This window comes from Tachyglossus aculeatus, chromosome 26 (genome assembly GCF_015852505.1).
Source record: "Tachyglossus aculeatus isolate mTacAcu1 chromosome 26, mTacAcu1.pri, whole genome shotgun sequence".
Classification (NCBI taxonomy): domain Eukaryota; kingdom Metazoa; phylum Chordata; class Mammalia; order Monotremata; family Tachyglossidae; genus Tachyglossus; species Tachyglossus aculeatus.
Window position 1 is genome coordinate 59,837 of NC_052091.1, and position 25,836 is coordinate 85,672.

The window sequence follows — 25,836 nt, forward strand, 5'->3', positions numbered from 1 at the left end:
GAGAGATCACAGTAGGTCGGCTTAAGAGGAATGAGGCGTGAGAGCAGGGGTGTAGTGGGTGGAGGGAGAGGATAGGTAGTGGGGAGAGAGCTCACTGAATGCCTTAAAGACATTGGTTGGGAGTTTCTCCTTGAAGCGGAGAGGAATGGACAACCTTGGAGTCCTTTGAGGCGTCGGGGGGACTTGCACAGAAACATTGTTTTAGAAAAATGATTTGGGCAGCAGAGTGAAGCATGGACTGGAGAGGGGAGAGGCTGGAGGCAGGGAGGTCGGCAAGAAGGGAGGCTAGTGTAGTCAGCAAGCCGGGATATGGCAAGCCCCTGGATAGGCAGGAAGGCGAGAGGCAGGGGCGCATTCTGGAGCTGCTGGGAAGGTAGAACAGAGAGTACTCAGTGACGGCCTGAATACAAGGGTTATAATAATTGATGGTAACTTTGGCTTTTGCTAAGCACATACTATGCGTCGGGGACTGCACTAACCGCGGGGGTAGATACAAGCAGCTCGAGCTGGACCTAGTCCTTGTCTCACATGGGGCTCACAGTCTCAATCTCCATTGTACAGATGAGGTCACTGAGGCCCAGAGACGTGAAGTGACTTGCCCAGGGTCATCCAGCAGACAAATGGTGGAGCCAGAATTAGAACCCATAACCTTCTGAGTCCCAGTCCTGTGCTCTATCCACTATACCATGCTTCTTCTCCGTTTGAAAGAGAGGGGAAAATCAAGGATAATGGGGAGGGTGTGGGCTTGAGCTACACCAAGGAGAGCGGTGTTGTCAGACTCACAGGAAAGTCAGAGAACAGTGAGGATTTGGGAGGGAAGAAAATAATAATAATGTTTGTTAAGCACTTACTATGTGCCAGGCACTGTATTAAACACTGGAGTAGATACATAAGCAGCATGGCTCAGTGGAAAGAGCACGGGCTGGAGAGTCAGAGGTCATGGGTTCTAATCCCGGCTCCGCCACTTGTCAGCTGAGTGACTTTCGGCAAGTCACTTAAATTCCCCGGGCCTCAGCTACCTCATCTGCAAAATAGGGATTAAGACTGTGAGCCCCACGTGGGACAACCTGATTACCTTGTATCTACCCCAGAGCTTAGAACAGTGCTTGGCACCTAGTAAGCGCTTAACAAATGCTATCATATATATACATGATAATCAGGTCCCACATGGGGCTCAGAGTCTAAGTAGGAGGAAGAACTAGTATTGAATCCCCAGTTTGTAGATGAGGAAACTGAGGCACAGAGAAATTAAGTGACTCGCCCAAGGTCACAAAGCAGGTACATGGCAGTGCTGGAATGAAGAGTTCAGGATTAGGGCTGGGAAGGAAGGGTTAGGGGAAGGAGGAGGAGGAGAAATAGGGCTGGGGAGGAAGGAAATGTTGGGGAGGAGGAGGAGAAGGAGGCCTGGTGAGGAAGGAAGGATTGAGGGGAAAAAAGAAGAGGGTCTGTTAGGGATGAGAAGAAGGATTAGGGCTAGGGAGGAAGGAAGGGTTGGGGGGATGAGGAGGAGGATTAGGGCTGGGGAGGAGAAGAAGGGCTGAAGAGGAGGGAAGCATTGGGGGTGGAGCTCTAGCCTCAGTAGAGAAATGTGGCCTTGTGGACAGAGCATGGACATGAGAGTCAGAGGACCTGAGTTCTAATCCCCACCCTGCCACGTGTCTGCTGTGTGAACTTGGACAGGTCACTTCACTTCTCTGTGCCTCAGTTATGTCATCTGCAAAATGGGGATTAAGACTGTGAGCACTATGTGGGACATGGACTGTATCCAACCTGATTATCTTGTATCTGCCCCACGATTTTAGTAAGCCTTTGAAGCTGGGGAGGATGGTGGTCTACTGTATGTGAAGGGGGAAGGAGTTCCAGGCCAGAGGGAGGAGGTGAGCAAGGGAGTCAACGGAGAGATAGACGAGATGGAGGTACAGTGAGTAGGTTGGTATTGGAGTCAAGTATGCCAGCTGGGTTGCAGTAGGAAAGCAGTGAGGTAAGGTAGGGTAAGGGTGAGAGTCCAGGTTCTCTGACGCCCAGGCTCATGCTCTTTCCACTAGGCCATGCTGCTTCTCCCTGGGATCGGTACCCTCTTAAGCACTTGCTTTTCACCCCACCCTCAGCCCCACAGCACTTAAGTCATTTATTTTAACGTCTGTCTCCCCCTCTAGACTGAGCACTCGTCGTGAGCAGGGAGTGCATCCCTTTATTGCTATAGGGTATTCTCCCAAGTGCTTAGTAACTGCTTTGCACACAGTAAGCGCTCAATAAATATGAATGAATGAATGAATGTCTCCCCCTCTAGACTGTTAACTGCTTGTGGGCAGGGAAGGTCTAACCAACTCTGCTGTATTATACCTATCCAAGTCCTTAGTACGGTGTTCGGCACACAGTAAGCGCTCAATAAGTACTATTGATTGAATGGACTTTGCCCCAGAGACCACCTCCCCTTCTCCTCTTCCCTTTGCCCCTCCCACCCCCCCATGCCTGCACTCTAAAGGGGAAGGACTGGACTGGTGGGGTGGGGGGAAACTGGGCTATGGAGCAGAGGTCTGGGGGGCGAAGGGGGCGACTGAGACAGTGGGGGTTTGTGGTCCACAAACCACTAGCTTGCCCTGGGCCCCCATCCCTCTCAAGGCCTCCAACCCTCTCAAGGCAGTAATTGGCCCCAGAGACCGCCCCCCCCCCACCGGAAACCGGGCCTCCCTGCCTCGCAGTTCCCTGTTGGGGGGGGGGGGGCGACCCATTCATTCATTCATTCCATTCAGTCGTATTTATTGAGCGCTTACTGTGAGCACAGCACTGGACTAAGCACTTGGGAAGTACAAGTTAGCGACATATAGAGACGGTCCCTACCCAACAGCGGGCTCACAGTCTAGAAGGGGGAGACCGACAACAAAACATACTAACAAAATAAAATAAATAGAATAGTAAATATGTACAAGTAAAATAGAGTAGTAAATCTGTACAGACATATATACCGGTGCTGTGGGGAGGGAAAGGAGGTAGGGCCGGGGGGATGGGGACGGGGAGAAGAAGGAGGGGGCTCAGTCTGGGAAGGCCTCCTGGAAGAGGTGAGTTCTCAGTAGGGCTTTGAAGGGAGGAAGAGAGCTAGCTTGGCGGATGTGTAGAGGGAGGGCATTCCGGGCCAGGGGGAGGACGTGGGCCGGGGGTCGACGGCGGGACAGGCGAGAACGAGGCACAGTGAGGAGGTTAGCGGCAGAGGAGCGGAGGGTGCGGGCTGGGCTGGAGAAGGAAAGAAGGGAGGTGAGGTAGGAGGGGGCGAGGTGATGGACAGCCTTGAAACCTGGGCCATGGGGGCCCCCATCAGCCTCTCCCAGATCACGGCCCTCCCGCCCCAAGGGGACGGGTCCCACACAGACACAAGAGAAGGAGGAGACGGACACACAGGCTATGTTCAAGAAGATTTTTATTGGTCTTTTCTGGCAGCCACTACCGGCCTAGGTCTTCTCTGTGATCCTCCTCGGCCTGGTTACTGGGGGGAAGGGGAGAGGGAGCCGGAGGTGTGGGGTCTCAGGCGTGGCTGGAAGAGAACGAAAATCAGCCCCTGCCCCTGGTCCCGCCCCTGGTCCTACCCCTGTCCCTGCCCTCCCCTGCCACTGCCCCTGCCCTCCTCCGCCCTCACCCAGCTGCTGACCGGTCTTTTCCCTGCCCCTCCCCTGCTCCTGCCTCTGCCTTACCCCTCCCTCTGCCCTGCCCCTACCCTGCTCCAGCTTCTGCCCTGTCCCTACCTTGCACTTGGATTTGTTCCCGTTTATTCACCCTTCCCTCAGCTCCATAACACTTATGTCCATACCTGCCATTTATTTATTTTTTTTAATTTATATTAACGTCTGTCTCCCTCTCTATACCGTAAGCTCGTGGAGGGCAGGAATCTCTGTTACACTGAACTCTCCCCAGAGCTTAGTACGGTGCTCTGCACCCAGTAGGCACTCAATAGATAGGCTTGATTGATTGATTGCTCTTGCTTCAGCCCTGTCTCTTCCCTACCCCTATTCTGCTCTGCCCCTGTCCCGCTGTGCTGTCGTCTCTGCCCCGTGCCGTCCCTTCCCCGCTCCTGCCCTACCTCTACCCGGCTCCTGCTACTGCCCTATCCCTCCCCCGCCCCTGCCCCCCTTCTCACCAGGTTAAGAAGTCCTCCGCCCTCCAGCTGTCCATCACCTCCTGCATGTTGCCCGCTTTCTTGTCCCGGGTCTCCCGCAGGTCGTCGGTCTCGTCGCCGTCGAAGTTCCCGCACGGGCCGCACATGGCGCCGGCCAAGGCATCGGGGGCCGTCACGTCCAGCTCCCCGTTGGGCTGCAGGCGCACGCGGACCCCGGCCTCCTGCTGCACCACCAAGGACCCGTCCGGAGCGCGGCCGACCCACACGCCGGCCAACGCCCGGGCCGGGAGGGAAACGGACCGTCCGTTCACCTGGAGCCCCGGGAGGCCCGGGAGAGAGGGAGCCGTCAGTTCGGAATCCGAGGCCCGAAAGTCACCGCCCCCACCTCCGGTCCCCCCCCCCCCACACTTTCCCCACGCCCCCGCCTACCCAGACGCCGGACTGCTGGGTCACGGTGACCACCCCGTCGCGGAAGAAGATGCTGCCCACGGTCACGGCGGCGGGACTGTGCCGGAGCCCGACCACCACGCGGAACCAGGGCTCGTGGCCGCGCCGGCAGGGGACCGACAGCTCAAAGTTGCCCGAGCGGACGACGGGGCCCTGGGCCCCGTCGAAGGAGGTGAATTTGTTCCCGGCGGCGAGAGAGCAGAGCCCCCGTGAGGGCCGGCAGGTCCGGGAGCCGTCGTGCAGCTCGCAGACCTGGTCGGGCCCGCAGCCCGCCGCCGCACAGCGCAGCCCGGACCCGCGCGTGCAGTCGCAGCGCTCCGAGCAGTCGGAGGACAGGAGGCTCCCGTTCACCTGGACAACGGGACGGCAGAGGGCAAGGTGCCTGTCAGGGCCCGCCCCCCGAGGGGCAGGGCCCGCCCCCGGCCCCGGCCCCGGCCCCGGCCCCGGCCCGGTCCTCACCGGGAGGTAGCGCCCTCGGTGGAGGCAGCCGCAGTCCCGGACGGGGACGCAGGCGCCGTGGGACAGCAGGAATCCGTCCTCGCACTGGCAGCCCTCGAAGCAGCGCGGGGAGCAGAAGCCGGGGGTCCACAGGGCCGCGCACGAGCCCTCGCACGAGCGCATGCACGCGGAGTAGCGGCCGTTGGAGGGGCAGCTCAGGGCTGGAGGAGGAATCAATCAATCAATCAATCGTATTTACTGAGTGCTTACTGTGTGCAGAGCACTGGACTAAGCGCTTGGGAAGTACAGGTTGGCAACATAGAGAGACGGTCCCTACCCAACAGTGGCGTCACAGTCTAAAAGGGGGAGACAGAGAACAAAGACAAACATACTAACAAAATAAAATAAATAGAGTAAGAAATATGTACAAACATATATACATATATGCAGGTGCTGTGGGGAAGGGAAGGAGGTAAGATGAGGGGGATGGAGAGGGGGACGAGGGGGAGAGGAAGGAAGGGGCTCAGTCTGAGAAGGCCTCCTGGAGGAGGTGAGCTCTCAGTAGGGCCTTGAAGGGAGGAAGAGAGCTAGCTTGGCGGATGGGCAGAAGGAGGGCATTCCAGGACCGGGGGAAGGACGGGCGGGGAAAGGGACAGAGCGACCGAGAGTGAGCAGCCGGAGAACGGGGCCGAGATTCGGCCCGGACACTCACGGCACAAGTCGGGTCTCCTCCAGGGCTGGACGGACGCCCCGACGGTCTGGCACACCACCGTGTATGTCTGCAGGCTGCGGCACAGGGCGGCCGCAGAGCCGCGCGTCTGGCACAGGTCGTACACGCACTGGCGGAAGTACTCGGACGGATTGACCCGGCCGTGGCAGTCGCGGAAGGGGCCCTGCAGGTCCCGCAGCATCCCGCAGGCCGTGGGGACCTCGAAGGGCGCCGTCTCGGCCGCGCTGCAGACCCTGCAGCCCCCCTGCCCGCAGCCGTGCACGCACTGGGCGCCGGACCCGGGCGCCTTCCACGAGGCGCCGAAGTCCTGCACGCTGGTGGTGACCGCGCCCCCGGGCAGCCGAAAGTCGTCGCTCCAGTTGCCGTTGAAGTTGCCGCAGAGGCCGCAGAGCTGGCCCCAGTAGGTGCTGGGCACGAACAGCAGCGCCAGCGCGTCTCCGTCGTAGAGGAGGCGCAGCCCCATGCTCGTCTGCAGCAACACGTTCCGGCCCTCGGCCGTCAGCCGCAAGCCGGCTCCGTCCAAGGGCAGGGACACCGCTTCCCCGTCCACAGAGGCCTGCGGGGCGGGGGGAGGGGAGGGAGACGGGGAAGGACTGAAGGGAGCTCGTCCCGAACACGTTTCCCCCCCCACCAGGCGTCCCGGACCCGCTTTCCCCCCTCGACCCTCTAGACGGTAAGCTCCTTATGGGCGGGGAACGCATCCTCTCGTTTTGTTGCGTGGTAGCCTCAATCAATCAATCAATCGTATTTATTGAGCGCTTACTGTGTGCAGAGCACTGTCCTAAGCGCTTGGGAAGTACGAGCTGGCAACATATAGAGACGGTCCCTACCCAACAGTGGGCTCACAGTCTAGAAGGGGGAGACAGAGAACAAAACCAAACATATTAACCAAATCAAATAAATAGAATAGAGATGTACAAGTAAAGCGCGTGGCGCAGTGCTCTGCACGGAGGAAGCGCTCAATTACTTTGGATTGATCCAGGGACCCAGGGGTCCCGACCCCCAACCCAGCTTCCTCTCACCCCCACCCCCCTTCGAGTCCGGCGTCCCCCTCCCCAGCCATCCCCCGGCGGCCAGGCCTCCGGCCCCGCTCCCCGACCCCGGGGGTCCGGCCCCCTCACCTGCTGGCCCTTGCCCAGGACCACATAGTGGCCGGCGACCGTGACGAGCAGGCGGGCAGTGGCTCCAGCTGCGTCCTTCTCCAGGATGACGGAAAAGTCCTGTTGGCCTTGCGCCGTCGGGCACAGCTGGCTCAGGACGTAGGAGCAGGAGCCGTGGAAGTCGAAGACGCGGCCGTCGTAGGTGATGAAGTGGGCCCCGCCGGAGGCCACACAGCGGCCACAGCCCTTGGGGTGGCAGCCCGGGACGCCGGCCTCCACTCGGCACTCCTCGTGCGGCCCGCAGCCCGGACCCTCCTGGCAGCTGACCACGCCGTTCGGCAAGCACTCGCAGCGCTGCTCGCAGCCGGAGCCCGGGTAGAAGGCCTGGCCCAGGGGGTAGTAGCGGCCGAGGTGGACGCAGCCGCACTGGGCCAGGGGGACGCACACGGTGCCGCTCAGCACGAAGCCCGAATCACAGGCGCAGCCTTCCCGGCAGCTGGGCTGGCATCCGGCCGGCCCGGAGAGGTCCGCACAGGTGGCAGGGCACGAGTCGCTGCAGAGCTCGTAGTGGCTGTTGGGGGGGCAGCTGGCGGCTGCGGAGGCCGTTGGGCGCCGTCACAGGGAGGCCGGGAGCGGGCGCCCTGGTGGGGCACCCATACCCCCCCTGGAGTCCCTCGGACACCCTCCCGGTGGCCCACTCTGTCCCTGGCAGGGCCGGGCCGGGAGGGGCGGGGCAGGGAGGGGCAGCGCGGGGCACAGCAGAGCAGGGCAGGGCAGGGTAGCGCGGGGCACAGCGGGGTAGGGGGATCAGAGCCAGGGATCGCTCGGCAGCCAGGAGAGCAGCAGCAGCCGGCCCCAACCGTGTGGGGGACGCTGACCTGTCCTCCTGGAGGGCCCTCCCCACCCTGCACTGAGCTGCCCCTGCGAGCTAGAGGAGAGTCTTGAGAGGAGGGGCGTGGGAGGGGGGCTGGATGGTCGAGGGGGAGGCGGATGGACGGGATGAATACAGGGGGCGACGCTGCGAGGGACAGACCGGCAAGCGGAGGGACGGAGAGGGCGGGCAGGCGGATGGGGAGGACAGACAGGGGGAGGGAGGGGCCACTCACGGCAGAAGTCCGGCCGTCTCCACTCTTCCAGCTCGGCCCCCGCAGCTTGGCAGGCGGTCACGTAGGCGGCCACGGCCGAACACAGAGCACCGGGGTGGCCTTGGGCTTCGCAAGCGTCCAGGAGGCAGGAGGCGAAGAAGGGGCTGGGGTCCACCAGGCCGTGACAGGCGCGCAGGGGTCCGTCCGGCTGGGAGATGACCCCGCAGGCCTCGGGCCCGCGGTACTTGTCCTGCTCCTCCTTGCTGCAGACCGGACAGCCGCCGGGGCAGGAGGATGCGCACTCGGGGCCCCCGTCCACCTGCCAGCTGTTTCCGAAGTCGGAGGGGTCGAGGGTGGGCGTCCCGTTGGGCAGCGTCAGGTCGTCCGCGGGGTCCCCGTTGTAGTTGGAGCACAAGCCGCAGAGCGAGTCTGAGTAGGAGCTGGGCGCGGACACCCGGACCAGGCTGTCCCCGTCGAAGGTCACCTGCAGCCCGAAGGCTGTGGCCACGACCACGTCCTGCCCGCTGATGTAGGCCTGGAGCTGCCCGCCGAGCTGGAAGGGCAGGTCTACAAACACGCCATCCACCTACGGGGCCCGGAGAAGAGCGACGTTCAGGGCGGAGGAGCTGCCCCCGCCGCCTGCCCCTGCCCCACCCCCAGTCCCCTGCTCGACACGGGCCGCTGTCACCTCCGTGTCCCCCCATGGCCGGTGAGCCGTCCCCTGCCGCCTGGGTACCCCGGCCCCCGGGTCTCCCCCCCCCCCCCCCCCCCCGAGCCCCCAGTCCTCTCCGTGCTCAAGCTCACGTCCTCCGGCCTCCCTGTCCTTCTACCCTCCAGCGCGTCAAACAGTGCTCTGCACATAGTAAGCGCTCAACAAATGCCATTATTATTATTATTACCCTCCACGTCCCTCTGCCCCAAGTGCCCCCCTTACCTCCCCGCACTCACCCCGCCGTCCTGCCGGCCCCCGTGTCCCCCTCCTCTCCGCAGACAGAGAGAGCGAACCCTAACCCTAACCCCCCCACCGTCCTCCTGTCCCCCGCGCCCCCCTCCTCCGGGCGGAACCCGCTCCGCTCCTCGCGGACGGACCTGCATCCTGCGCGGAAACTCCTGGCTGAGCGCGAAGCTGCGGTTGTAGACGTGGAGCGTGGCGGTGCGGGTGTAAGTGACGGCCCGGCTGGCGCGGTGCCTGTTGGCCACCACCACCCGGAAGGGCTCCAGGCCCGGGCGGGGGCGGCACAGGCCGCTCAGCAGGTAGTCGCAGCCGCCCTGGAAGTCGTAGCGGCGGCCGTCGAAGGTCACGTAGTGCGGGTCTCCGTAAGCCTGGCAGACGGCGAGGGCGGCCGGGTGGCAGCCCAGGCCCCCGTCCTGCACGGAGCAGACCTCGCCGGGCCCGCAGGAGGCGGCGCCGCACAGCAGCTCGGCGCGCTCCGGGTCGCAGCGGCAGCGGGTCCGGCACGACGCGTCGGCCCAGAACTCGGCGCCCGGCGGGTAGTAGGTGCCGTTGGCCGAGCAGCCGCAGCTGCCCAGGGGCAGGCAGGCCGCCCCGCTCAGCACGTGCCCCGCGTCGCACTGGCAGCCCTCGGCGCAGGGCTCCGGGCAAGGGGACGGCGGGGTCCGGTCGGAGCAGCTGGAGGGGCACGAGGAGCCGCACAGCTCGTAGTGGCTGTTCTCCGGACAGGGCAGAGCTGCGGGGACCAGGCCGGGACGGGGACGGGGTCAGCGAGACCCCAGGGTGCCCGGAGCGGTGGCGGAGGGGCGAGAGGCGGGCGAGGGGAGGGCCAGAGGAGGGAGGAGGGCGAGGGGCGGGCACCGGGGGAGGAGGGAGTGGGGCGGGCACCGGGGGAGGAGGGCCGGGGGTGGGAGAGGCCACTCGGGAGGAGGTGGGGTGTGTGGGGGGGGGGGTGGGTGGCGCGGGGGGAGGCAGGGGCACCCGTTCCTCCCCGGGCCCGGCCCCACCCCGCTCACCACAGCCGGCGCCAGGCCGCCAGTCGCCGAGGGAGACGCCTTTCTGCTGGCAAGCGGCCGCGTAGGCCGCCAGCGCCTGGCACAAGATGTCCTGAGCGCCGCCGCCCAGGCACACGTCGTAGATGCAGCCGTCGAAGAAGCTGTCGGGGCTCACGACGCCGTGGCAGGCCGCGAAGGGGCCGTCGGGGCTGGCCGTCAGGACCCCGCAGTATCTGGGGTCCTCGTACTTCTGCTTCTCGTCGTCCGAGCAGGTGGGGCAGTGCCCCTGGCACTCGTCCCAGCAGAAGGGGTCTCGGTCGGGCACTCGCCAGCTCCCGCCCCAGCTGGGGATGGAGGTGGCCAGCGTCCCGTTGGGGTAAGCCATGTCGTTGACCTGGTCCCCGTCGAAGTTGCCGCACAGCCCGCACACGGCGTCGTGGTAGCTGCTGGGCAGGGTCACCTCCACTTTCCAGTTCCAGTCGTAGGTCACGCTCAGCCCGAAGGCCGTGTTCAGCACAGCCTTGCCTGGGCCCTGCTTCACGGTCAGCTGGCCTCCAGCCAGGGTCACCGGCAGGGTGGTCCGCACCCCGTTCACCTGGGGCGGGGGGAGAGGTGTCGGGCGGCGGCCGGGGAACGGGCCTGGCGGCCCAACCTCCGCTCACACTCGGCCGCCCTCGCCCCCGCCGACCCGCGCTCCCCTCCCCCTCCCCCTCCCCCGACCCCCGCGGCCCCCCGCGGCGCCCCCCGACGCCGCCCCGCCCTCCCTTCCCTCCGCTTCCCTCCACGGACCCGCGCTGCGCCCAATTCCCCCTTGTGCACGGAGACGTTGAGGCCGTAGACGGAAACGGTGACGGAGCGGACGTAGGACACCGAGGGGTGTCCCCGGTTCTCGTTCTTCGTGGTGACGGCGAAAGCCGGGAGCCCCGCGGCCCCGGGCCCGCACGGGGCGGCCAGCAGGTAGCTGCAGGTGCCTTGGAAGTCGAAGGCGCGGCCGTCGAAGGAGTGGTAGTGCGGGTCGCCCCACAGCCAGCAGGTGGCGCTGTAGTCCGGGACGCACACCCCGCCCTGGCAGGTCTCCTTGTCCCGGCAGGTCACGTCCCGGCAGGGGTCTGGGGGAAGGCGGGCGAGCGGGGCGTGTGTGCGTGTGTGTGTGTGTGTGTGTGTGTGTGTGTGTGTGTGTGTGAGAGAGAGAGAGAGAGAGAGAGAGAGAGTGTGCGTGGGGGGGGGGAGGGAGAGCGGGGAAAGGGGAGGAGACGGGGAGGGAGGATGGAGACAGGGAGAGGAGAGGGTGGGGAAAAGGGAGCAATGGGAAGGAATGGAGAGAGATGACAACGTTGGGGGTGGGGGGGTGAAAAACCCATGTATGTCAAGATTAAGCCAGGCACTCCGGCCCCAGCCCCTCCCCGCTTCCCCCTCACCCCCCCCCCCCACCTTCTCCACAGGTCCCAGACCCGCCCCCAACCCCCAGTGCCACACCTCGGGAGGTGCAAGTTAAGGTGCCATTGATGGCCTGGCAGACGTGGTCACTGGGGCAGCTGTGAGGGCGGCAGGCGAGGCCCTGACCCGGGTGACAGGTGCACATATCCTGGCAGTTGTTCACCAGGACGTCCTCGTTGGGCTGTGGGGACGGGAGCCGGGCCGCGGAAGGGGTGAGCACAGGTTTGGGGAGAAATCAAGCTCAGCCCAGTAGCGATAATGACCCGACCCCCCCACCCACCCACCCAACCCGCTTACATTCCTTCACAGAAGAGTCTTCCCCAGGGCCACCCCGCGGGGGAGTCTCCCCGAGTCTCCCTCCAAAACTCATCTCCCCCACCCCTACCCCTGCTGGAGTCTCCTCTCGTCCCTCTCCACAGAGTAGTCTCCCCCAGTCCCCCAACAGAGGAGGCGCCTCAAGTCCCCCTCCAGAGAGGAGTCTCCCCCAGTGACCCACCCTACCAGAGGAGTCTCTCCCAGTGCCCTCCCAGCAGAGGACTCTCCCCAGGTCTCCCCCCCTCCCCAAGAGAGGAGTCTCCCCCACAGAGGAGTCCCCCTCGGGTCCCACCTCTGAATAGGAAGCAGTGTGGCCTGGTAGAAAGAGCACGGGCCTGGAAGCTAGACGACTCGGGTTCTTGTCCCGACTCTGCCACTTGCCTGCTTGTGTGATCTTGGGCAAGTCATTTGCCTTCTCTGCGCCTCAGTTTCCTCAACCGTAAAATGGGGATTTAATAGCTGTTCTCCCTCCTCCTTCGACTATGAGCCCCACGTGGGACAACCCGATTAACTCGTTCCTACTCCAGCGCCTGGCCCGTGGTAAGTGGTTAGCAAATACCGCAGTAAATAAATAAGGGTCTCCCGGGGCCCCACCTCGTAGTATCTCCCGTCCTCGAAGCATCCGCAATCCTGCAGCGGGATGCAGGTGGCCCCGGCCGCCAGGAAGCCGGGGTCACATTGGCAGCCTTCGGAGCAGAAGTCGGGGCAGTTCGGGGGCTGGTCCAGGGCGGCGCAGGTAGTGGAGCAGGAATCGGCGCAGAGCTCGTAGTGGCTGTTGGCGGGGCAGCGCATGGCTGCGGGAGGCGGAGGGCGGGAGGGCGGGCTCAGAGACGGACCGGAGCGGGAGCGCCCCTGCTCCCCTCCCGGCCCCCTTCTGCATCCCCAAGCTCCCAGCCCTCCACCCACCGGCTTCCCCTCCTCCCACCCCGCCACCCAGCTTTCCCTCCCCCAGCCGCCCGGGCGACTCACGGCAGAACTTGTCATTGCGCCACGGGCCGACGGTTACGCCGGCGGCCTGGCAGGCGGACACGTAGGCGTGGACGCTGTCGCACAAGATGCTCTCGTTCCCGCCGCCCAGGCATAGGTCAAACACGCAGTCCTTAAAGTAGCCTTCGGGGTTGACCACCGCGTGGCAGGGCGCCAGGGGACCTTGCTGGTTGGTCAGCAGCCCGCAGTAGCGGTTCTGCTTGTAGGTGTCCTCCAGGGCAGGAGGGCAGGTCTCCGGCGGGCAGGGGCTGCCCCCCGGGCAGGTTGAGGTGCAAGAGGACCCGGCCACCGGCACCTCCCAGGAGGCCCCGAAGGTCGTGGGGTCGCTGACCGTCTGGCCGTCAGGCAGCCGGAAGTCGTCGGCCGCCACCCCGTTGTAGTCGCCGCAGAGGCCGCAGACCTGCCCGTGGTAGTTCCCGGGGACCTCGACCCGGACGTAGTAGACGAGGTCGTAGGTCACACGTAGTCCAAAGTCCGTCTTGATGACCACGTCGGCGCCTTGCTGAGCCGCCTGGACTCTCCCGCCAGCCACCGACACGGGGAGTTTCAGGGAGACGCCGTCCACCTGGGGGTAGTGCGGGGTCAGAGGGGACCCCTCTCTCCGGCCCCGGCTCTTGAAACTCCTCCCTTCCCCCACCTCCCCAGCGCCCCCCCGGGCCACGTGGTTCCCCGATCCCCTGGATTCCCAGACCCCGATGGTCGAGGCCTCAGGCCCTCCCACTCTGCCTGGCCCCACCGGCCCCTGGACCACAGCGGCGACCCCCTCGGCCTCCTTGGGCCCCCACCCCGTTCCCCCGCCTCTCCGCTCCAAGATTCCCAGGTCTTCCGGGCCCCTGGGCCCCCGGTCCTAGCCCCGGCACTCGCTTCCTCTGCCCCCTCCTGGTCCTGTTCCCCTCCCCCCCCTTCCCCCCGTCTCGCTCCCTCTACCCCCTCCTGGTTCTGCCCACCGCCCCCCCCCCCCGTCCACTGGAGTCCCCTGGCCCCCGCTCCCTCTGCCGCCCCCCCCCGGTCCCGCCCCCCCCCACCTCGTCCCCCCTCATCCCCTGGTCCCCGCTCCTCCCGGGCCTCACCTTGACCACTCCTCCCTGGTTCTGCTCCAGGACGAGCCGGACTCCGGCTGTCTGCAGGGCCACCAGCCGCGTAACGCTGACCTTCCCGTTGCCCCACTTGACGTTCTGCACGAAGACGGCGAATGACTGCAGGCCGGGCCGCTCGCCGCAGCTGCGGGCCAGCACGTAGGTGCAATCCCCCATGAAATCGAAGCGCCGCCCGTCGAAGCTGGTGTAGTGAGGGTCGCCCGAGGCCGAGCAAGTGGCCGAGCCCACCACGACGCAGCCCCAGGCCCCGCCGGAGAGGCCGCACTTCTCGTGGGGGCCGCAGGAGGCCGGGGAGCAGGTCAGCTGTCCCCCGGCGGCGCAGGAGCACCGCTGGGCACAGTCCGGGCCGGTCACCAGCGAGGTGCCGGGCGGGTAGTAGGAGCCCTGCAGCGAGCAGCCGCACTGGGCCGGCCGCACGCACGTCTCGCCGCTCAGCAGGTAGCCGTCGTCGCAGGCGCAGCCTTCCTGGCACTGGGAGCCGCAGCCCCCGGGCACCAGCTGGGTGCCGCAGCTGGTCGGGCAGCCGCGGGCACATAGCTCGTAGTGGCTGTTGGCGGGGCAGGACAGAGCTGCGGGGGACGGGGGGGGCGGGGAAGCGGGAGGCAGAGTCAAGCTCCGCCCCACCAGACAGTGCTCCCTCCCCATCCCCCACCGGTGCTCCCTCCCCATCCCCCACCAGTGCTCCCTCCCCATCCCCCACCAGCACCTCGACTGCAGCGGCCCCCGCATCCCGCGCCCCGGCCCCACGCCCCTCCCTCGCCGGCCTCTTTCCCTCCGGGCCCGAGTGCCTCCCGCCGCTCGGCCCCCGCCCCCGGCCCGGCTCCCCGCAAGCCTGCCCTACTCACGGCAGAAGGTGTCAGAGCGCCAAGCTGTGACGGTGGCCCCGGCGGCGTGGCAGGCGGCCACGTAGGCGGCCACGGCTTCGCAGACCACCCCCGGCCGGCCGGGCAGCAGGCAGGTATCATAGACGCAGTCCTGGAAGACACCCTGCGGGTCCACTTTGCCGTGGCAGCCGCGGAACGGCCCATTCGCGTTCACCAGGACGCCGCACTGCTTCCCGCTCTGCTGCTGCTGACCCATCAGGGTGCTCAGGTCCGGGCACGGGCCAGGGGTCGTCTCGCTGCAGCCCACCACCGTCTCCTCCCGCCAGCTCTTCCCGAAGGCCGTGGGGTTGGGGGCGGGCGCCCCCCCCGCGCAGGGTCAGGTCGTCTTGCGGGTCGCCGTTGTAGTTCCCGCACAGCCCGCACAGGGCCCCCTCGTAGCTGCTGGGAGCGCGGACGGTGACCCGCGCGTTCCAGTTGTACGTGACCGTCAGTCCGAAGTCGGTCCGGATCACGGCATCCTCGCCCTGGCGGAAAATGTCCACGCGGCCGTCCGCCGTCTGGTGGGGTGGGTACTGCAGGAGGCCGTCCACCTGGACGGGGAGGGGCGGGGGGGGACGGTCAGGGAAGGGGGCGGAGCTGAGTCCCCAGCCTGAACCTAACGAGGTCCGCGGCGCCCGCATCCCCGCAGACCCTCGCATTTACTCGTGGCTCCGCCCCTCCTGCCCAGGAACCCCCAGGAACCGCCCAGGCTCGGGGTCCCCCGAGATCGGGTCCGCCCAGGCTCGGGGTCCCCCGAGACCGGGTCCGCCCAGGCTCGGGGGTCCCCCGGGATCGGGTCCGCCCAGGCTCGGGGTCCCCCGGGATCGGGTCCGCCCAGGCTCGGGGTCCCCCGGGATCGGGTCCGCCCAGGCTCGGGGATCCCCCGGGACCGGGTCCGCCCAGACTCGGGGGTCCCCCGGGATCGGGTCCGCCAGGCTCGGGGGTCCCCCGGGACCGGGTCCTCCCCGGGGTACCCTGGGACTTTTGTCCATCCAGGCCTGGAGTCCTCCGGGACCCATCGATCCAAGGGGGTCTCCGGCTCCCCCGGGGCGGATCGGTCCAGGCTCGGGGTCCTCCGGGACCGGGTCCGCCCAGGCTCGGGGTCCCTCGGACCGGATCCGCCGTGGCCCGACTCACCAGGACCCTGCCGGGATGTTCCCTGCGGACGGCGATCTCGTGGCCGTAGACCTTGACCCGCACGGCCCGGGTGTAGGACACCGTCTGGCTCCCGCGATGCTCGTTCTCCACGAGCACCTGGAAGTCCCGCAGGCCGGGGCTGGACTGGCACAGGCCGGCGAACAGATACACGCAGGTGCCCATGAAGTCGAACTTGCGGCCGTCGAAGCTGACGTAGTGCGGGTCCCCGGAGGCCGAGCAGGAGCCGAATCGGATGGGGTAGCAGCCGCGGAGCCCGTTCTGCACGGTGCAGCGCTCCCCTTGCAGGCAGCCCTGGGCCTGGCACGACACCTGGCCCGTCTTCCCGTCGCACTGGCAGCGTTGCTGGCACCGGTCGTCGCCCCAGAACTGTTCGCCGGGGGCCAGCGGGCGGCCCTGGTGCACGCAGCCGCAGTCGGAGCGGGCCACGCACCGGCCGCCGCTCAGTACGAACCCCGCCAGGCACCGGCACGTCTCTACGCAGGGCAGCGAGCAGTTGGCGGCCGGCGCCGTCTGGTCGCTGCACGTGGCGGGGCAGGCGCTGCCGCACGCCTCGTAACGGCTGTTGGCCGGGCAGGAGAGCGCTGGGAGAGGGGAGAGGGGAGCGGGGGCGGAACGGGCGGCCATCAGGGGCCCAAAGGCGCCAAAGGGGCCCCGCCTCCGCTCAGTCCCCCCGTTCCCCGCACTCTCCTCCCACCCCCCCGCACTCCCGGCCCTCGCACTCGCACTCTCAGACCCGGCACTCCCGGGACCCTCCCGGTGCCCCCACGCCCCCGGCCCTTTGGACTTCCCTAGGGGTTAGTACAGTGCTCTGCACGCGCTCTGCACACTGTAAGCGCTCAATAAATACGATTGAATGAATGAATGGATGAATGAACGAACGAATGGACTCCCGACCCTGGCATCCCTAGCCCCTGCACTGCCGGACCTGGCACTCCTGGCCCCACCTTCCCGGGGGCCCTTCGCCTCCTCCCCGGTCCCCGCACTCCCGGCCCTGTCCCCCCTCTCCCCCCGCCCCACCGCCAGAGCCATCTCTAGAGCCCCTCGCCTCCTCCCGCACGGCCCGCATTCCGGATCCCAGCACTCACGACACCCCGCCGGGGTCCTCCAGTCGCTGACGGGGGCTCCGGCGTCGCGGCAGGCCTCCGCGTAGGCCGCCAGGCTCTGGCACAGCACGGGCCTGTCCCCCTCGCTCACGCACAAGTCGTAGACGCAGTTGTCCAGGAAGCGGTCGGGGGCCAGGACGGCGTGGCACTGGCCGAAGGGCCCGTCGGGCAGCTTGAGCAGGCCGCAGAGCCGGGGGCCGCTGTAGTGCTGGACCTGGCCGGCCGAGCAGGTCGGGGCCCCGCCGGGGCACTCGTCCCAACAGAAACGGTCCCCGTCGGCTAACTTCCAGCTGCGCCCGAACTCCACCGGGTTGGCGGCCGGCGCGCCGTCGGGAGTGGCCATGTCGTCGCTCGAGTTCCCGTTGTAGTTCCCGCACAGGCCGCACACCTGGGCCCAGAAGCTGCTGGGCAGCGTGATGCTCAGCCGGTGATCCCAGTCGAAAGTGACCCGCAGGCCGAAGTCGGCCTCCACCACGCCGCGGGTCCCGCTCTGAAACACGCGCAGGCGTCCGTCGTGCAGCGAAACGGGCAGCAGCGAGCGCTGGTTGTTGATCTGCGGGGCGAAGGAGATGCGGGCGCGAGGTGGCGGGGCGGGTGGGGGGGCACGAGAGCGCGCTACGGTTAGGAGAGGCGGGCAGGGAGAGGGGGACGGGTGGGGGCTGCCGTTGGGGTTGGGAGTTGGGGGGGAAGGGTGGGGGCTGCCGTTGGGATTGGGAGTTGGGGGGGAAGGGTGGGGGCTGCCGTTGGGGTTGGGAGTTGGGGGATTGGGGTTAGGGCTAGAACTAAGACCTAGGGGCTACGTTTAGGGGTTAGGGGTTAGGACTGGGGTTAGGGTTTAGGGGTTAAGTGCTAAGAGTCGAAATTAAGGTTAGATTTGGGCGGGGTTAGGGTTTAGGAATAGGGTTAGTTACCCCCTCTTCAAAGCCTTATTGAGGACACATCTCCTCCAAGAGGCCTTCCCTGACTAAGCTCCCCTTACCTCTTCTCCCACTCCCTTCGGCGTCGCCCTGGCTGGCTCCCTTTGTTCGTGCCCCTTCCCAGTCCCACAGCACTTATGTACGTATTGGAAATTTATTTATTTGTATTAATGTATGTCTCCTCGCCTCTAAACTGTAAGCTTGTTATGGCCGGGGAATGTATCTGTTAATTGTTGCATTGTACTCTCCCAAGTGCTTAGTACAGTGCTCTGCACACAGTATGTGCTCAATAAATACGATTGAGTGAATAAATGAATCAATTTAGGGGTTAGGCGTTAGACATTGAGGTTAGGGTTAAGGTTTCGGGTTCAGGTGTTAAGCGTTGAAGTTAGGGTTAGGTTCGGGCGGGGTCAGCAGTGGCCACGAAAATTTTGCAGGTGAAAGAAGTTGGGTTAGCGGCCCGAGGCTGGGGCCCTCTTCCTTCCTCCCTCTCCCTTCTTCCTCCCTCCTCTTTCCTTTCCTCTCTCCTTTCTCCCTCTTCCCTCTACTTTCTCCATCGTCCCTTCTCCCTCTTCCCTCTTTCTCCATACTTCCTCCCTTCTCCCTTCTCTCACTCTCTCTCCCTTCTCACTCTCTCTCCCTCCTCTCTCCGTTCTCTCTCTCTCTCTCTCTCTCTCTCTCTCTCTCTCTCCCCCTCTCTCTCTCTCTCTTTCTCTCTCTCTCTCTCTCCCCCCCCCCCTCCCGCTCCCCGCCCCCGACCAAGAGAGGTAGGGCGCGGCTATCTCCAGCCCAACCAGGGGGTCTCCTCGTCCACTTCCCCGACTTTCCCCGGGGAGAAACTGCGGCGGGAGGCAGGGGCAGGGGGCAGGGGGCGGGGGGAGGGCTGTCCAGAATTGGGGCGGACAGGTCCGGAAGCCCGCACGGTCCCGCACTCACGCGGGCGAAGCCGTACTCCCCGCGGGCCAAGGAGACGCTCTGGCTGTAGGCGCGGACGGTGACGAGGTTCACGTAGGACACGCGCTTGTCCCCGCGGTGGTCGTTCTTGGCCTCCACGCTGAAGGCCGGGAGAGACTCGTCATCCCCGCACATCTCGGCCAGGGTGTAGGTGCAGGTCCCCATGAAGTCGAATGCCAAGCCGTCAAAGGTCGAGTAGTGCGGGTCGCCCTCCGCCCGACACGTGGCGCTGGAATCAGCCACGCACGAGGGTTTACCGCTCACCAGCTCGCAGTGCTCTTGCGGCCGACACTGGGGGTTGCACCGGACCTCGGAGGTCACTGCGGAGAGTTCAAAGGTCAGCACTTAGAGGGAGGGGAGCCGCCGTTTAAGCGCGAACACTGGGTTGGGGAGAAGCTGAAGAAGAGGAGGAGGAGGAGGAGGAGTTGGGTGGGAGGGCGAGGGGGAGGCCGGGATCTAGCGGGTCCGAGCCGTACCCACTCGGGGGAGAAGCTGGTGGGGGCGCGGGGAGAGGGGCGGGGAAGCGAGTGTGGCAGGCGATCCCGTGGGTCCGAACTCTCCCTGAGCAGGGGAGAAGCTGAGGGGGGGGGGGGGCGGGGAGAGGGGAGCTTGGGGCAGGGAGAAGGACCACAGAGGGTCCGAACCCTCCCTGTCCACAGCCTCCTCTCTCCCTCTCCCCCTCCGTCCGTCCTTCCGCCCGCCCGTCCGTCCGTCCAGTCCTCGCTCACCCTCGCCACAAGCAGCTCCCGTCCCGAATCCCATCGCCTGGGCCAGGCCGATGGTGAGCAGGCCGAAGGTTCCCTGCGCGATCCGCAGAGCGTGGTTCCGGCCGGCTGTCCCGAGCTCGACTTCGGCGTAGGAGTAGTCGCTCCCGAGCACGGTGGTCCACGGGCTCCTGGGTCCCAGGGTCTCCCCGTCCAAGGTGACGCCGGCCACGTCGGCCGAGGGGGCCACCAGCACGGCCAGGTTCTGGACGCCGGGCAGGCCGGCCGCCACGTAAGCCGAGCAGTAGCTGGTCACCGGCGGGACCAGGGCAAGGTAGGGGTCGTAGGTGAGCGTTCCCTTGGCGCCGCCGGCCCCGAAGAGCAGCACCTGGATGCCGGCGCTGGCCCGCAGCAGCAGCGGCCGCGCGAGCCGCACCTCGAAGGCCACCACCTGGCCGGCCTGCAGGACCTGCGAGCCCGCAGAGCCGCCGTGCACGAACCGCAGCTCGGTGGTCGGCGCCGCCGCCACCACGTAGGCCAGGTCGTAGCGGGCCTGGAAGGAGGCGGGCGGCACCACGAACGTGGTGCCCCAGGAGGCCGTGGGCAGCAGCTGCTCCGTCACGTGGTTGCAGCTCGTGTGCTTCTGCACGCACGTGTTGCCGGACAGGACGGCCACGGGGTGGTTCGCCGTCACGCGGGAGCCCGACAGGTCGGCCGTGCTCTGCACCTGGGCCACGCCGTAGGGGCCCAGAGCCACGGCCAGGCGGCTGCCCGCCGGCTGGAAGGTGCCCCGGAACGTGGCCGACCCCGTCAGCTGCACGGCCACCGAGGCGCCCGCGGGCCCGGCCACCACGGCGAACTGGCGGAAGTGCTTGGCCGAGCTCCCGGGCGGCGTCAGCACCAAGTACTCCGTGCCCAGCGCCGCCAGCGGGAACACCTGCGTGGCCTCGGCCGTGTTGGGCTTGGCGTTGACCGCCAGCACCGCCACGTCCTGGCTGGCCCGGATGACCACCGCCCGCTCGGACACGTCGCTGCCGGTCACCTCGGCCGAGGCCGGGATGACGAGCGTCTCCGTCTGGCCCGGGGCCACGGTCACCCGGAACTCGTCGCCGGACGCGTGGCTGGACACCGAGACGTCGGCCGCCGCCTCCAGGCTAGTGATGCGCAGGCTCAGGTTGGCCGCCGAATAGCCCAACTGGTAGTTCTGCATGAACGCCGTCACGAACTCACGCCCCACGGCGCCCGCGGCGTCCCCGGGGCCCCGGGCTCCCGCCAGCGCCTCCACCGCGGCCGCCAGCCCTGCCGGCAGCGAGACACGTCCGTCACCCCGAGGACCGGGGGCGGGGAGGCCCCAACCGGCGGCCCGGAGGGGAGGCCCGGAGAGGGAGGCGGGCGCGGTGGGGGGCCGGGGGGGGAGAAAGGAAGGAAGGAGGAGAGGAGGGAGGGGGCGGGGAGGCAGGGGAACCGAAGGGAAGGGAGGAAGAGGGGCTGGGGGAGTGAAGGGAAGGGAGAAAGGGAGGTGGGGATGGGAGAAAGGGAGGTGGGGATGGGGGAAAGGGAGGGAGACGGGCTGGGGGAAGAGAAGGAGGGAAGGGAAGGAGGTGAAAAGGAGGGAGGCCGGAGGGAGGGAGGGGGGGAGAGGGATGGAAGAGAGAGGGAGCGGGATGGAGGCGGGGTCGTAGGAGGGAGGGTCGGAAGGAGACGGGGATGAGAGGGAGGGAGGAAGGCAGGGTGGGAGGGAGGTGGGAGAGGGACATGAATGGGAGGGAGGGAGGCAGGATGGGAGGGAGGTGGGAAAGGAACGTGGGTGGGAGGAGGGAGGTGGGAGTGGGAGGAAGGGAGATGGGGAGAGAAGGAAGGAGGGAGGGAGACGACGAGGGCGGGATGGAGGGAGGAGAGAGTGGAGGAAGGCTGGCCGTGAAAAGAGGAGGGGAACGAGAAGCGGAGGAGATGGGAGGAGGGAATGAAGCGGGAGGGGCGGCTGAAGGACGGAGTGACGGAGGGAGGGGCCGGGGGGTAATGGAGAGAGAGGCGGTGGGGTAAGAGAGAAGAGCTGAGTGGGGAGCGGCGAGAGACCGGGGGGCGGGTTGGAGAAAGACAGGGCAAGAGGCAAGGACGGGGAAGGATGGGGCTGCAAAGAACCGAAGGGAGGTGGGAGGTGGGCGGTGGGCGAGGGCCGAGGCGAGAAGCATAATAATGACGGTATTTATTAGTCGCTTACTTTGTGCCAGGCACTGTGCTAAGCGCTGGGGCGGTTACGATTAAATCGAGGTGAATACGGTCCCTGTCCCCTGTGGGGCTCACAGTCTCAATCCCTACTTTATAGATGAGGTAACTGAGGCACAGAGAAGTGAAGTGTGTTGCCCACAGTCACACAGCAGACAAGTGGCGGAGTCGGGATTAGAACCTACGACCTATTGCCTCCCAGGCGCTCCCAGCACTACACCGTGCTGCTTCTCTCCAGGGAAGGAGAGCGCGCGCAAGCGCCACTGTGTGTGTGTGTGTGTGTGTGTGAGAGAGAGAGAGAGAGAGAGAGAGAGAGAGAGAGAGAGAGAGAGAGAGAGCGACGGGGAGAGGGAGATTGAGGGCAGGGAGGGAGGGATGGGTTGGGGTTAGGGTTCGAGTGAGAGAGAAGTGTTAAGGTTAGGAAGAGACGAGAAGGTAGGAATAGGGAGAGGGGATAAGGTAGGGTTAGGGAAAGGGGGAGGGCTAGGGTTAGGGATGGGGGGAAGGGTTAGGACTAGGGTTAGGGAGAAAGTGAGGCAAGAGCGGACTGGCGGGGCTGAAGAAAGGGAGGGAGAAGATTGGATTTTGGTGCGCGGTGAGAGGGAGGGGAGGAGAGGAGAGGAGGGAGGAAGGGAGTGGGGTGGGAGATAGGGAGTGAGGTGGAAGGTTGCCGGCCAGCTGAGGCGGGGTGGGCAGGGAGTGGGGCCTGGAGAGGAGGGGAGGGGAGACCGACTATTCTAGACTGTGAGCCCATTGTAGGTTAGGGGCCGTCTCTCTATATGCTGCCGACGTACTTCCCAAGCGCTTAGTACAGTGCTCTGCACACAGTAAGCGCTCAATAAATACGATTGAATGAATGAATGAATGAATGAATGGCACAGCTTCTGGAACGGAGGAGGCGCTGTCCATTCTGAAATCTGACTGTCCGTCTGTCTTGGCGGGTCTGGGGTCTGCCTGCCAGGGGTCTGACTGTCCAGCTGTCCTGGGGTCTGTCCATCCACCAATCCATCTGTCCTGAGGTGGGGGGGGGTCTACCTGAGCCCGGAGTCTGGGATCCGCTTGTCCAGGGGTCTCTCCCCGTACCCAGAATCTTGGATTCGTCTGTTTGGCAGTTTGTCCGTCCGTCCGGAGATCCGTCTGCCCTGGGGTTTGTCCGACCGTTTGTTCTGGGGTCTGTCCAAGCCCAGGGTCTCGAGTCCTTCTGTCTTGGGGCTTGTGGATCTATCCCGAGTCCCCACTGGTGGCTACTTACCGAAAAGGACGGCAGCCCCGGCCCACAGCGACCACCTGGTCCCCGGCGCGACCATCTCTGTACGGGACACAGGACGGGACAGAGCGTTAGTCCCCGAGGGTCCCCATCCCCCTGCGTCTCTGGCCCCTGTCGCCGTGGGCGCCCCAGCCCCTCCGCTGCCCCCCAGCCCAGGTCTACTGCACAGCTCCTATCTTCTGTCTCTGAGGGGACGGGGACGGGGGTCCGGAGGGCTTGGGAGGGGGCCAGGGAGAGCGGGAGCCAGGGCCGGGGGGGACTCGGCGGAGGGGGAGGAGGGAAGGCGTCGGTACAGGATGCCGGAGTGTCGAGAGGGGCGGAGGGCGGATTTGAGCAGAGAATGGCGAAGGCGTCGAGGGGCGAGTCGTACCTGCAGGCGGCCGGGTTTATCCCGCAGCGGAGCGCGACAGGTGTTTTATAGAGCAGAGCCCCAGGGCGTCACACCTTGGATACCTGCCACCCCCTGGACACCTGCCACTCCCTGGACACCTGCCAGGGGGGACGTTGGCACTTCCTAGAAGGAGCGACGGGGCGGAAGGGCGGGAGACGAGGGCAGCGCAGAGCGCGGGGGGGGGGGGGGGTCGGGGAAGCGTGGGGCGGGGGCGGCAGAGTGGGCGAGGGAAGTGCCGGTGGGGGGCGAGGGGAAGGGGGGAAGGGGCGACAGGGTGGACAAGGACAGCACGGGGGGGCGGGAGGGCGCGGGGCGGCAGAGTGGGCGAGGGCAGCGTAGGCCTGGGAGGGGTGGTGGTGTTCAGCGGCGCGGGAGAAGCAGAGAGCATAGGAGCCGTGCACGAGAGGGGTGTCGGACGTGGGGGGTCGGAGGAACTCCGAGCAGGGGAGGAGGTTTTTGGTCCAGCGCAGGGCGTTGGGGCTCTCGGGGGCGCTAGGGGGAGGGAGAGGCTGGAAGAGTGCAGAACCGAGGGCGGCGGGGGGGGGGGGGGGGGGTCGAACAGCTGCAGAGTGTGAGGGGAGAGGGGATTAGGCAATCAACTGCGCGGCGAGGGGAGTGTCGGGGGGCAGCGCAAGCCAAGGAGATTTGTTAGTGTAGGGCCAGCGGTGGAGGGGATTGAGGCAGCGCAGAGCGAGGGCTGGAGGGGATTGGGGCAGCGCAGAGCGAAGGGTGGAGGGAGTCGGGGCGGCGCAGAGCGCGGGGTGGAGGGGTTTGGGGTAGCGCAGAGAAGGGGGTGGAAGGGGTTGGGGCAGCACAGAGTGGAGGCGGGTGATGTCAGGGCAGCGTAGAATGGGAGGTGGAGGGGGTTGGGGCCACGCAGTGGAGGTGCCGGTTGGTGGGTGGAATCGGGCTGGTGAGCTGGAGAGGGTGTAACCCCGGGGGGCGGACGGGGATGGGGTTGAGGCGGCCCACTGGAAGTGTGGGTTGATGGGTAGTGTAGAGCCGGTGAAGCTGGAGAGGGCGGACCGGGGCGGGAGGGGAGGGGGGCGGTGGCGGGGCCGGGGGCAGAGCAGGGGGCTAGAGCGGCGCAGGGCTGGGGAGGGAGTGGGTTGGGGGCAGCCCAGTGTGGTGGGCGGGAAAATCGGGGACAGCGCCAGGCTGGGAAGGGGTCGGGCAACTCAGAGCGGGGGCGCAGAGGGTGTGTGAAGCGCAGAGCTGAAGGGTGGCCGATTCGGCAGGGCAGGGCAGGGCAGAGAGTGGATGTGGCAGGGGGCGCCGACAGCTGTGGGGGGGGGAAAGCGCGGGGGCCGGGGGGGGGCGAGGGGTCAGGTCGGAGGCGTCGGCCCTGTTTGCCATTTGGGCCCCCGCCCTCTTCCCCAACAAAAGTTCCTTCTCCGGGCGCTCACTCCGACACCCCTACATCCGGGTCCTGGCAGCTCCCCAAGTCCAGGCGCTCTGCCCACCAGCTCAAGGACCTCGGCCTGCCTCGGCCCCTCCGAACTCCCGAATCCCTGATCCCATTCCTCCTCCCCCGCCACCCCCGGATCCCCTGCCTCCTCCCCTCGCAGGCATCATGTGATGGGAATGAGAGCACCAAATAAAGCGTCCCGGCGCCCTCGGCTCCAGGCTGGTGGGTCTGTAGGCCTGTGGCTCTGTGGATCTGTGGATCTGCTCACGGAGAACGAGGAGCCAGGCCGACCCTGGAGCCAGGCCGCCGTCGACGCTTGGACGGCAACGTCAAGAGCCTGAACCCTGGGGCTTGGCTGGGGTGGCGGTGACTGTGCCCGGGACCTGCCCCTGCCCCTGCCCCAGTCATCAGCCCCTGGCCCCGGGCTGACCGGGCCTGCGGCCCGATTCCCTCTGTCCCCATTCTGTTGTTTGGTGTCCAAAGCCCTGGCCCTTTAACCCCATCACCTCAACGCCCCCTCCACACAAAACGGGAGGTGAGGGGGGATGCGGGCGCTGGAGGTCGTGTCTGTGTTGGAGTGGGGGGAGGGACACCAGAGCTTCAGCCTCCCGTTCCGGGACCCTCCCCACGGCTCTCCCCACGACCTTCCTCCCAGCCCCGGCCGCCTCTTCCCGGGAAACTCCTTGCTGTTAACCAGCTGGGGAGAACAGATACCTCCACGCGAAACGCCCGCCAGCTGCCGCTCCAGCCCCACCCTCACTCCCATTATCTCCTGCACTCTCCCGCCTCAAGCCCAACTGCCACCCCACTATGCCTGGGGGCACCGTCTCTCTCTCCGCCCTAGCCCGACTCCCACTCCCATTATCTTTGGGGGCACCCTACTTCCCCCCACCTCTGCCTCAGCCCAAGACCAATCTCCCCCCTTGGCCTGGAAGCCGGGGCGAGGAGGGACCAAGCAGCCGGTTTTCCTTCAAACCCTGGGGGGATCAGACACCGAACCCCAGTCCTTTCAGCACCCCCTCTCCCCACGCCGATTCCAATGGAGAGAAGCCCATAAGGGGATAAAGGTTTTTAATAGCAAAAGTCAATAAGAAGGGTATCACGAGAGAAACCAGAGGGGTGTGGGGCGGGGGGCGCGGGGGGCACCGGAGGCT

At 66.1% G+C, this 25,836-nt stretch overlaps 1 protein-coding gene across 1 annotated transcript; it reads right to left on the reverse strand.

Moving 5' to 3' along the window:
- Positions 1-3,407: 3,407 nt before the first annotated feature.
- Positions 3,408-25,448, reverse strand: LOC119946170 (Fc fragment of IgG binding protein). The gene is given in 30 exon segments (XM_038767616.1): positions 3,408-3,529; positions 4,130-4,419; positions 4,538-4,906; positions 5,015-5,214; positions 5,706-6,279; positions 6,845-7,416; positions 7,930-8,494; positions 8,998-9,596; positions 9,877-10,450; positions 10,645-10,964; positions 11,332-11,473; positions 12,202-12,401; positions 12,577-13,159; positions 13,665-14,260; positions 14,537-14,873; positions 14,875-15,105; positions 15,692-16,293; positions 16,798-17,368; positions 18,669-19,006; positions 19,167-19,247; positions 19,415-20,689; positions 22,539-22,630; positions 22,869-22,925; positions 23,177-23,253; positions 23,337-23,397; positions 23,566-23,783; positions 24,090-24,285; positions 24,869-24,997; positions 25,189-25,249; positions 25,397-25,448. Coding segments are annotated over 30 exon segments (9,972 nt in total). The 3' UTR covers positions 3,408-3,519.
- Positions 25,449-25,836: the final 388 nt, after the last annotated feature.